The 13083-nt window shown below is 32.9% G+C and overlaps 2 protein-coding genes across 11 annotated transcripts in view; one reads left to right on the top strand and one right to left on the bottom strand.

Annotated features, from left to right (window-relative positions):
• The window catches only part of septin15 (septin 15), a 54149-nt gene extending 46863 nt beyond the window's left edge, over positions 1-7286 (top strand). For 7 of the 10 annotated variants that reach the window (XM_087311201.1, XM_087311200.1, XM_087311199.1 and 4 more), the window contains 5 exons: positions 906-957; positions 1055-1180; positions 2361-2496; positions 3720-3865; positions 5955-7284. In XM_087311201.1, coding sequence (XP_087167327.1) covers positions 906-957; positions 1055-1180; positions 2361-2496; positions 3720-3865; positions 5955-5994 — 500 coding nt within the window. In that variant the 3' untranslated portion in view covers positions 5995-7284. 10 annotated transcript variants of the gene reach the window in all.
• Positions 7287-9263: 1977 nt separating this feature from the next.
• On the bottom strand, positions 9264-10932 carry ccl33.2 (chemokine (C-C motif) ligand 33, duplicate 2). The gene is made up of 3 exons (NM_001128278.2): positions 10638-10932; positions 9575-9686; positions 9264-9400 (listed from the first exon to the last, which is right to left on the bottom strand). Exons 1-3 carry the CDS (start codon positions 10831-10833, stop codon positions 9352-9354), a joined length of 357 nt encoding a protein of 118 aa, NP_001121750.2. The 5' UTR covers positions 10834-10932; the 3' UTR covers positions 9264-9351.
• Between the last annotated feature and the right edge of the window lie 2151 nt (positions 10933-13083).

Raw genomic sequence — 13083 nt, 5'->3', positions numbered from 1 at the left:
ATCACAGCATTAATGTGCAGTATTAATTGTAATTTTAAATATAAATTTTAAATAAAAACTAATTAATTTCTTGTTATTTCTTTGACAAACACTTTATACTAAAGTTTCATACTATTTGGTTTGTAAAAAAATCTTTTTCAAGTTATGGACAGCATTATTATGTCCACTGTTTATTCATTTCATTTTAATTTATAAATGTCTAGTAGTAGAATTCTGTAGTATTTAATTTAAATTAAAAAAAGACAAAACCGCTTTAAAAGAATAGCTTTAAGTGAATTTAGGCATCACAAATGTCAAATTATATTTGTATTAATTACTTTCATGGCATAGTAATGCATGACTTTAGTGATACGGTACGATTTAAACAAATAAAAATAAAAATGTCAGTTGTTTAAATGACTACAGGTGAACTTAGTTATTTTAATAAATTAATAATAAGCAATTTATGAAAAAGAAAATAAAATAAAAAATGCAACAAAACAAATATGCTAAAATGTAAGCCTCATACCATTTTGTAGTAAACGTTTTGAGATCTTAAAAGTTAAGGAAGGAAAGTGAATGAGAAATGAGCATACACAATTAATCACCCAATACTGACTTCCAACATGTAAATATATTAGAATATCTATTGTGCATCCCTATTGAAAACAGATTACTACCTTTTATTTAGTTGAATAGAGATCCAGTTTCTTATTAAGTGTCTTATCATAACTGCATACATCATACCAGTTACCAAAATAATGCATTTTCATGTCAAACCCTTATTGATACACTTACCAATTTACTCCTTTGTATGTCATAGTTCTGCACATGTATATGCTTTCTTTCTTATGTGTTAAACATTGCAACATAGTCATTCTGATGATGCTAAATCATACTAAAATCTAAATTTTTTCCTGTTTCAGTGGAGAACGGTGAGCACTGTGACTTCACAGTCCTAAGGAATATGCTCATCAGGTGAGGAAAAAGCAGCATCATTTCCAACATCAACCTGTTAAATGATTAATAATCTTGTGAAAAAACCTGTGGTCTAATTATTGATTTGCTGTTCCAGGACTCACATGCAGGACCTGAAGGACGTGACCAATAATGTTCACTACGAAAACTACCGCAGTAAGAAACTAGCAGCCGTCACCTGCAACGGGGTCGATGCCACCAAGAACAAAGGCCAGCTTACAAAGTACGAAAAAAACAGGTTGACGTCAACGTGTATGTGACTGAGAGCATGGATTTCTGGGGGATCAAACATAAAAGCTTTGTAGTGCATCATAGGACTGTAATATAGCTGTTCAAAATGTTTAAAAAGTACATTTTAATGATTAAAGGGAAAAGACTCTTTTTACAACTCCCCTAGAGTTAAATGGTTGAGTTTTACCATTTTCTGATCAATCAGCTGATCTTTGGGTCTGGCGGGAGCACTTTTAGCTTAGCATAAATCATTGAATCCGATTAGACTGTTAGCATCTTGCTCCAAAAAAAGCTTTGGATAATTCTCCTATGTAAAGGTTGATCTCAGAAGGCACAATTTTATTACGCAGTGCTTTTACCTAGCTGGGGAGTATTTTTAGGTGCTACGTAATACAATTGCTTCAGCTGCAGCCATCATACGACATTAAAGTTTCCTGATTATTACGCCAAAATAAGAGTAAAGTTTCTAGCCATATCCGTTTGTTAAGTCATGACGTATTGGTGACATATGGAATACAGTTTCCGGGTCCAAGCCGCTACTCATTTGAATTGAGAAAATATTAATTTATAGCTCCTTTTTACTTAGTCATATCACACTTTGAAGTGAATCTTATATTTTTTATATTTATCATAGTGTACACATAAGTATTTGCACTTGCTGCATCAACGACACCAAAATTTTAACCATTTATAAAAAAAAAGTCACTTTCTGGCCATCAGATATTAGGTATGCATGTATATATATAAACATATTGCGATCGTGATTTTCAAAAGTATTACATCGTTTTGTAAACGTGTATTATTACCATTTAATGAGTTTCCCCATACAGTTTGATAGAGCACTTGGATCCGGAAGTCACTTTGTGTGACTTCACTCATAACAAGCGGATTGACCTAAAAAATGGCAACTTTTTATTTTCCGTTAGTCTTCATACACAAAGTAACTACAGAATTATTAAGGATCAAGCTTTAAATAGTACAATTAACTAAACTTTTTTTGAGTGAGATGCTAATGGTCTTATACGATTCAATGATTAATGCTAAGCTAAAAGTGCTCCTGCAAGACTGAGATCTTCTGAATGCTTCCAAAATAAAGTAAAATAAGAATTTTTCCAAGAAAGTGAAGTATTTATTTAAAAACATTATATCTTGTAATGTGATGACTCCCGTAGGAGTCCACTGGCCCAGATGGAGGAGGAGAGGAGGGAGCATGTGATGAAGATGAAGAAGATGGAGACTGAGATGGAGCAGGTCTTTGAGATGAAGGTCAAAGAAAAGAAGCAAAAACTGAAGGACTCTGAGGCAGAGGTGTGTATGCGAGGAAGCTGACGTGCCAGTTAGGATTAATACCACAACATTCTGATGATTTTACGGATATTAGCTGTAATGCAATGTGTATTTTAAATGTTCACGTATGCTTAAATGTATGTTTCAAGTTTTCTTTGATGCTCCGGTTGAATCTCAAGCCTTTTTATCATACAGTTGTAAAGTTTTTTTTTTTTTCGAAAGTAAATACAGTTCAGCATATATAGGTACACCCCTCACAAAACCTCATAATTTTAAAAGGAAGCTATACAATACTATATTTGTGCATATACCGTACATTAGGTTAGTCAGTACTGAAGCCAAATATGTAGATTATTTAACTAAATAACTTACAATAACTAGGACAACCACATTTGTATGTTATAGAAAAAAATATATTTTTTGAATTTATGTAGGTTGTTTTTTTTTTTTGCAATATTTTGCTTGAATTTAATTGTATTATCTTTGAATTTCTAAATGTTTGGTGACTAAAAAATTATTTCAATAACATCTGTTTAATGAATCCCAAAGTCACAGGATGACGTAACTATTTTATGAAATTGGGATTTGTTTTGAAATTGTTTGATTAGTGCTCTATGACAGAGGTAGGGGGAACCTATGGCTCGGAAGCCACATGTGGCTCTTTGACCAAAAATATGTTACATTGTTTACCTGCATAGTATTTGCTAGCTGCCATCTGTTACAAAAAGTGTTTACGAAGAATTATCTTCTGTTCTTAAAAGCACTCCTAAATTAAACTTTGGAGTGGAGGGGATCAATTGAAAACGTACAAAAGAAATTGTACAAACTTATATGAATTATTTACTAATTTGATTAAAAAATAGGTGTTGGAATGTTTAAAGACTGTATACCATCACTCAGCCTTTTCAAACTTCTTTTTTGGCTTCAAACGAAATTGAACTTTGTTTAAGTATACCGGGGCCTTTGAACAAACCTCTGATACAAACTGTAAACAGTTGGCCAATCACAATAGTATGACCAATCAGAGCAGAGTAGGCTTTGAGAAAGGCGGAGTTTAGAATGAATTAATTATTAAACAAACCATTTCAGCCACTGTGAAAAAAAAGAGCTGATCCAGCAATGTTTCTAATGAGGAGAATTAAACCGTTTTTGATCCTAGATGGATGGGAAGTTATTTTAGGAGACCTACAAAAGTCATTTCAGAGCCTGTAAGCTGAGCTCATCCCTGTGCTTGTTTGATGCAGTTGGAACGGCGTCACGAACAGATGAAGAAGAATCTGGAAGCTCAGTATAAAGAGCTCGAGGAAAAGAGACGCCAGTTTGAGGATGAGAAAGCCAACTGGGAGGCGCAGCAGCGCATCCTGGAGCAGCAGAAGCTTGATGCATCAAAGTGAGTCTTTTTTTTTCTCAGTTCTTCTGTCGTTCTTTTTCTCTTTTTAAAGAGTCTTTTATTACTTTCTGTCACTAAATAATGCAGCTATTTTGGGGGGAAAGGACAGCAAAAGGATGACCATCATATTTGTGTCTTTCCATCAAAAAAAGTTTAATGCTGTGAATTTTAATTGATTATTTGGTCATATTTTTATTTTTACATAATTTAACAATAGAATATGCTGTGTTACTATTACATACACTCATCAGCCACTTTATTAGGTACACCTGTCCAACTGCTTGTTAATGCACATTTCTATTCAGCCAATCAAATGGCAGCAACTCAATACATATAGGCATGCAAACATGGTCAAGACGATCTGCTGCAGTTCAAACTGAGCATCAGAATGAAGAAGAAAGTTGATTTAAGTGACTCTGAAAGGGGCAGGGTTGTTGATGTCAGATGAGCTGGTCTGAGTATTTCAGAAACTGCTGATCTTTTGGGATTTTCATGCACATCCATCTCTAGGGTTTACAGAGAATGGTCTAAAAAAAATATCCAGTGAGCGGCAGTTCTGTGAGTGCAAATGCCAGAGGTCAGAGGAGAATGGCTAGACTGGTTCGAACTAATAAAAGGGCAACAGTAACTCAAATAACCACTCATTACAATCGAGGTTTGCAGGAGAGCATCTCTGAACGCACAACACCTCCAACCTTGAGGCAGATGTGCTACAGCAGCAGAAGACCACACCGGGTGCCTCTCCTGTCAGCGAAGAACAGTAAACGGAGGCTACAATTTGCACAGGCTCACCAAAATTGGACAATAGACGATTGAAAAAACATTGTCTGGTCTGATGAGTCTCGATTTTTTGCTGCGACATTCAGATGACAGGGTCAGAATTTGTCGTCAACAACATGAATCCAGCTTGCCTTGTATCAACGGTTTAGGCTGATAGTGGTGGTGTAAAGGTAAAAGGGATCATTTTTTGGCACCCTTTGGGCCCATTAGTACCAATTGAGCTTCGTTTCAACACCACAGCCTACCTGAGTATTGTTGATGACCATGTTCATCCCGTTATGACCACAGTGTACTCATCTTCTTATGGCTACTTCCAGCAGAATAACGCCCTATGTCATGAAGTGCCAATCATTTCAGACTGGTTTCTTGAACATGACAATGAGTTCACTGTAGTCAAATGTACTCCACAGTCACCAGATCTCAATCCAATAGAGCAGCTTTGGAATGTGGTGGAACGGGAGATTCACATCATGGATGTGCAGCCGACAAATCTGCTGCAACTGTGTAAAGCTATCGTGTTAAAATGGACCAGAATCTCTGAGGAATAGTTCCAGTAACTTGATGAATCTTTGCAACGAAGGATTACGGCAGTTCTGAAGGCAAAAGGGGGTCCAACGTAGTACTAGTTAGGTGTACCTAATAAAGTGGCCAGTGAGTGTACATTCTGTCAAACATTACAAAAACATTTTAGAAGTTAGATTTGAGCTCAAATTGCTTTTCTTAATATTCATTTTGAAAGCAGATCTACTCGTTAATAGGTTTTTAAACAGATTTTTTTTTTCAAAAATCTGAGTATTTAATGAATAAAAACATTTAAAAATATTTTTTAAATGTGAAAAATGTCACTTTGTTCAATTTAATGTGACATTGCTGATTATAAGTATTGATTTCTTGTAATATCTAGTGTAATTAAAAAGATGTAATAATTATATCATAATTAATTACTTTTTAAAATCATTATTTATTTATTATTTTTTTAAATCATTGTATATATTATTATTAATAATATACTTAATCATATAATTACTTGCAATCATATTTATTTATTATATTTATAAATAAACATTTGTATGCATTTATAAATATAAAAAAATAAATATGATTTTAAGTAATTATATAATTATATATATATATATATATATATATATATATATATATTCATTTTTTTATTAAATTTCTTAAATTAAAACATTAATTTATTCATAAACTACAACATTAACTACTATAACTAAACATTCATGTCATATTTCCTTAAAATGGTTTCTAATCTCTTCCTAATATTCTTGTTTTTCTCTGTCTTTCTTTTCAGGACAATGGAAAAGAACAAGAAAAAAGGAAAAATCTTTTAAAGTCGTCATAAAGTTCCATTCCTCTTAAAACCACAAACTCCTTGCATCTGTTTTGATGCTCAGATGTTTTATGACCCCAGAAGAAACGCATGCACGAGTGCTACTGTACAGTTTAAATATAATAAAACCTTTACAGTCACAACCACACAACTTCATCGCCCTCTTCTGGTTTACCATAATATTACAGCACATTCCCCGTATGAGCATATTGACCAACACTCCATCAAAACATAGTATTTGTAATAATTTATGACTGTTTCTGGATGTTTGAAGGAGTCACGGTAGGTTTGGATGTGTGTGTGAGGGAGAATAAGAAAGTGAAAGCGAGCATGTACATGGTTAGGCACGTATGCATTGACGAGCAAAGCTACCGAGTGATGTATTTACGGACTGTGTGTGTTTCCTTGGGGTCATAAACATCCGTTTTAACAATATTGCACAGCTAAATTATAACAATAACAGTTTTCCATGTTTTTTAAACCCATTCTCTGGCTGTGTACGTAGATAATTGTGTCCCTACCATAGATGGTGTTCTATAAAAACGGCATGATTTTCAACATTAATAGTGGATTTTTTTTATTTGTATTAATACGGATGAGTATGAAATAATTACGATAATATTTTAGGATGTTGCTCGAACACTCTGCCTTAAATTTGCGGACTGTTTCGGCATTTGTCTGCTCATGTTTTTATTATTACTTTAAAAATTGTGAACCGATGTTCCTCAATCTGTTCCTAAACTGATCCGAGACCAGTTTGTTTCGACTTAATATACGTTTTAGGGCTGGTCCAGGATCAGGACTTCAGTATGTATATGAACAGATGTTAATTTTAGCCATACCCCAACTGGTTTTACTTTGCAGGTGTAAATGAGAAGCGCTCCTTTATTTTTTTTATGGATGGTTTAGATTGAAACTCGTGCACAAAACTCTCAATCTAAAGGGCAATAAACAGCCTTTACGCCTCATGTGATGGTATAATATGATATAATTTGCTGGTGTGTCTTTATGCAAGTTTGAACACTCAGTTCTTCCTGTCGTGGATGGTCAAACCACACAGAGGGATTTTAGATTCTGAATAAAAAGGATTTTTTTGTTAAACCACTCTACTTTTTTTAAATAGCAGACTTGAACATGACTCTAGACATGTTTGTTTTATTGTTATTATTATGCTTTTTTTGTATATGTATACGGTTTTTGAATTCCGAAGTTTCTTTTGTTTCCTTCACGTTATCTTCATCTGTTATTCTTTCTGTCTAACTGTACATTATTAAACATGAAATGCTGATAATGGTTGCGTTGTCTGTTCTTATCAGTGTTTATGAAACCACATTGAGAGATTCGAGACAGACACTAGATTATCTTTGTGCATTTGAATTTATTTTAGCTTTGACTGTGAAATTAGATTTTAACATTTGAGTTGTTTGTGAGAATATAGGGAGAAAAAAAATGTAATAAGAAAATACATTTGTTTAAAGCAGTGACTTTTATATTTGTGCTGCGTTTTCATTTCTGGAGTTTTCTCTCCATTATGGGCCTTATCCAGTCTTTATCTGGTTTCACACAAAATTGAGTTTTAGGGGTTTTAACCTTGAGGGGAACTTTAGGAATGATGTATGCTCAAATTCTTTTATATTGTAGTTCTACCTTTTAAAAGAAGCTTATGACAAGGTCTCAGCATATGTATATCTTTTAGGGGAAATACTCACATGATGCCATTTAAAGCGCAATTTGAACTTTTTTTCACGGCACTCAATATTTTGTTGACTGGGATTTGAAAGTCAAGGAAATTTGAACAGATTTCAGTTTAAAATATTTAAAATATTGTTTTTTTATTGTTTTTTTTCCCACAACTTCTTTTCTTTTAATTTCATTAAATAGTTTGTTATTTGTAGGTTTATATCAATAAACATTTCAAGATCAAACAGTACAGACAATTTTTCAGGTAAAGTAGGCTGACACTAATTTATTATTTAATAATGTGTTATTTGCAGGGTTTATACCCATAAATATTTCAAGATTGAGCAGTACAAATTTACTTTCAGGTAAAGTAGCCCGTCACTAATTTATCATTAAATAATGTGCTATTTACAGGTTTTATACCAATAAACCTTTCACGATCAAGCAGAACAGACAAATTTCTATTTTTTTTTTTTTTGATAGAGTGGAACACTACTATTTATCATTAAGTACGGTGTTATTTGCAGGTACCAATAAACATTTCAAGATTGAGCAGTACAGACAAATTTCTTCATTAAGATAAAGTGGGCCAACACTAATTTATGTTTAAATAATGTGCTATTTGCAGGGTTTATATCAATAAGCATTTAAAGAATAAACACTACAGACACATTTATTTTCAGGTAAAGTAGGCCGTCACTAATTTCTTATTAAATTACGTGGCATTTGCAGGGTTTATACCAATTAACATTTAAAGGCAGAGCACTATGGACATTTCTTTTTGAGGTAAAGTGTCATCACTAATTTATCATTAAATAATGTGCTGTTTTCGGGGTTTATGCCAATAACATTTCAAGATCATGCTCTACAGACAAATTTCTTATCAGGTAAAGTGGGCCACCATTAATTTACCATCAAAGAATGTGTTATTTACTGGATTTATAGCAATAAACATTTCAAGAGGGAGCTCTACAGACTTTTTTTTTTTTTCTTTTCATGTCATGTGGGTCTGTATTTTCCAGAAACACTGTTCACAGCCAAAAGACTCATCATTAAAAAAATGTAATATGGTTGTATAATGTTAATACATGAACATGACATGAACAGTACATTTATTACATTTATTCTTTGTTAATTAATGGAAATAAAGTTGTTCATTGTTAGTTCATGTTAACTTACATTCACACATCGCGATCACAATGCAATTAATGTTAATGAATTTTGTATTTTAATGATGCATTAGTAAATGTTGAACTATGATTAATAATAAATCCTGTACAAGTATCGTTCATGTTAGTAAATACATAAAGCCTTATTCAACTAAAATATCAAAAACAGTCCCCTTTACCTAGAAGCTGCACGTTGAATCTGTCTGATATTACATTTCTTACTCTTATTTCTGCTTTATAAAATAATAAACCACACTGATAAGTCTGATTACTGCACTATACTATATTAATATGAACACATTTAAATGACATAATCTGTACATGTTTTTTTGTTTATTTGCATTAATTGAGCACAAAATCAAAACACTCTGTAAAGTTTAGGAGAATTTGAAAAAATACATTTTGAAGAAATAAGAGGACAGTTGCATTAAGCAGTAACAGTATTATATTGTGCACAGTATTGTGTTGCGGTTTCATTTCTGAAGCTGTTTTTCCATTACAATGTTTATTCATACTTCATTTGGTTTCACACAAAACTGGGTTCTAGGAGTCGTAACCCTGAGGGGGGAAAGTGCAGACTTTGTTCATGAAAATCATACACAAACTATTTTAAAAATTTGCCATTTTAAAGAATAAAATTAAAAGAATGTTTTTTGTTTTTAGGGAAACACTTACACAATGCCATCTTTAAAACAAGTTCTCAACATACATCTTGTTGAGTGAAATACTTACACAATGGCTTTAGTAGCACAGCGGGGACTTGTCCTCAAAGCACTTACAATTTTGTTGTATGGTATTGGAAAGTCAATGAAGGCAAAGCAACAGGTTATAGGAACTGCTGCAGCTGTTGGTGACATAATACAGTGTCATTTATTAATGTGTAATATAGTGTAATAAAATATTTTTTTGCAATAAATTAATTTTTTTGCAATAAATTTGTATATATTTAGATTTGTTTAATATATTATCCATTCATTCCCTCCCATCCATCCATCCATACATCTGTCATGTCCATCTATCCGTCATTTCCATCAATCTAATCCATCATTTTTATCGATCCAACCTTCAATTTCCTCCATTAGTCATTTTTCTCCATCCATCTGTCATTTACATTCATCCATCCATCCATTGTCCATTAATCCAACGCTATCTCACTGCAATTCATAACTTTTTGTTATTTAGTGTCTAAATCGCACAGTCTCATTTGTACATTTTACGCTGTACAGTTTGTCCCACAATGAAGGTAGGGTTCAGGAGTGGGGGTTGTTGTCACACCTTTTTTAAAAATCGTACATTTTTTTTTTATATGACTAAATTTGTAATTAGCCAATAAACTGACAAATTGTAAAATATTTACGTTTCCATGTGAGATCAGGCTGGAATTTTCATCTATGCATCTTGTCCATTCATCCGTCCATCTGTCTTTTTCATCCATCCATCCAACATTTACATCCATCCATCTGTCTTTTTCATCCATCCATCCATTGGTCATTTCCATCCTGTCATTTACATTCATCCATCCCTTATTTATATCCATCCATCCATTGATCATTTAAATTTATCTGTCATTTACATCCTGTCATGTACATCCATCCATCCATCCATCCATCCATCATTTACATCCAGTCATTTACATTCATCTATTCCTTATTTAAATCCATCCATCCATTCATCATTTACATTTATCTGTCATTTACATCCATTCCGCATTTACATCCATCCATCTGTCATTTTCATCCATCTGTGAGATCAGGCTCAATTTTCTTAACTATAATTATATGACAGCAGAACTTACGGCCAGGAATGGAACTTCTGTCAATTTGTCGTTTAGGTTTTGGCAAGGTGGTGGTTTTGGCTCTCGTGGTGATGGCGGTGGTGGCAGGGGCAAGGGTAGTTGTGGTGGACATCCATGGGCAGGGCGGACTGCTCATTTTCTGGCTCACAGATAAGGCTGGTGTGGTTGATGAGGGGAGGGTTGCTGATTCAGTCATGTTATCTCTATTAATGAGCAGGCAGATTAAAAACAAAATTAGTTAGAAAGAAAGATGTAAAATGTGTGCTTCAATTTCATTGACCTTCTACGTTTTGTTGTTTTTCCAAGCCACGTCTGTTTTCACACAAAAAGTGCTCAAAGTTGTTAAACCCCTACAAAAATGTATTTAACATGTTTGTTTAATCACTGTAAAAATGATGTAGTGTAGAATGTGGAAATCTATAATATTAAAACCATACCTTTTTGAGCCCGGAGAAAATTGAGCTGTTGGGGAATGAGGAAAATGGGGATTATCTGAAACAAAACAAAGAAATGTGTGAACTTTTATAAATAAACTATTTAGTACTTTGAACCTTAGAAATAAACACACCGTCCTCAAAGTTTGTCAGTTTTTGCAGAACTCTGTATGAACTGAAGTCACATTTGGCTTTCTGTTTTAACTGTTCTAGCATGAGGTTACACAGAAACTCAGACCTGAGATTTGATAAATACTGATATTCGTTGATGCTCACTAAAAGTTTGCCAGCACATTAAATCCCACACAAATCTTCTGGCTGATTTAGTGCAAAAGTTGCTAATATTTAAGATATGTTTGTTTGTAACTAAGGCTGATTCTAGATCAGGGCTTGGTGGTCGGATTTAAGATAGGGTGACTTCAGGTAAAGTGGGTGACTTTTTAAAAGATGTGTCAGCCTAGATGTATTTCTGTTATTTTGTAAAATTTTAGGTCGAGCTGGAGTATTTCAATTTGAATATAGTTTATATAATGTGTTCTTTTGCAGGGTTTAAACCAACAAACATTTTAAGATTGAGCTCTACAGACAAATTTCTCTTCAGGTAAAGTGGGCCATCACTAAATTATCAAAATAAAATGTGGTATTTGCAGTTTATACCTATAAACATTTTAAGATGGAGCACAACAAACACATTTCTATTCAGGTAAAGAGAGCCATCACTAATTTATCATTAAATAACGTGCTATTTGAATGGTTACCTATAAAGATTTTAAGATCGAGCACCACAGACAAATTTCTCTTCAGGTAAAAAGGGCCACCATTAATTTTTTTTTTTTTTAAAGTGTTATTTGCAGTTTATACCTAAGATTTAGCACAACAGACAAATTTCTATTCAGGTAAAGTGTGCCGTTATTAATTTATCATTATATAAAGTGCTATTTGAATGGTTTATACCTAGAAAAACATTTTACGATCGAGCCCTACAGACAATTTTTTTTTAGGTAAAGTGAGCCATCACTAATTTTTAAATAAATAATGTGTTATTTGTATGGTTTATACCTATAAACATTTAAAGATCGAGCAGTACGGACAAACTTATTTTCAGGTAAAGTAGGCCATCACTTATTTATCCTGTTATAACTTTTTTAAAATTTTAGGTCGAGCTGTAGTATTTCAATTTAAATTTGAAGTCAGATTTATTAGCCCCACTTTGAATTGTTTTCCGTTTTTTTTATTTTTATTTTTTTTTATTTCCCAACTGATGTTTAACAGAGCAATCAAATTTTCACAGTATGTCTGATAATGTTTGTTCTTCTGAAGAAAGTCTTATTTGTTATAATTTAATTAAATTAATAATAAATAATAATTTAAATAATTACAAATCAAGTCATAATCATACTTATTTTGGTAAAATAAGCGTAATCTTGAGGCCTTTGCCTTTCATATTAGAAACTTCTGATACCAAATGATCAACTAGAAGTCAACTTATTATTTGTTGTTCCTAAAACTTGGATAGGCAACAACACTTTTGTCAGGTAGTGTACTTACACTTGGAAATGCCCTGCGTGATTTGTGAATAGGCCACCAAATAATAGTAATAATCAGGAACTTTATTTTTTGTATACGATTATTATTATTATTATTATTATTATTATTATTATTATTATTATTAAAGCATATATACATAGAAAATATTAATTTCTTCAGGCTCCACTTTAAGTCTGAGTTGGATGTAGATCAAAACTGTGCTGTCAAGATCTTGTACAAGTCTCATTATGATCGTGTGAGAGCGCCAGAGTATTTCACTCCAGACCACTAGGTGGTGGAAATTTACCTTTTGGTTTGCCAGTCCACCAAAAAGCACAAGAAGAAGTAACCTCTTTTTTAAAATAACATTTACCTAACATTTACCTACTTTACAGGCAGAGGAGGACAGGCAAGGTTGCTTTTTTGCTATTGTATAAGTATAGAGTTTTAGTATTTTAATGCTTAGGTTTTATATGTAAACTTTT

The sequence above is a fragment of the Danio rerio genome, chromosome 25 (genome assembly GCF_052040795.2).
Source record: "Danio rerio strain M-AB ecotype USA chromosome 25, GRCz13ab, whole genome shotgun sequence".
NCBI lineage: Eukaryota > Metazoa > Chordata > Actinopteri > Cypriniformes > Danionidae > Danio > Danio rerio.
Note: the sequence above shows the minus strand (reverse complement) of the source record. Positions and strands in the feature narration are given on the sequence as shown.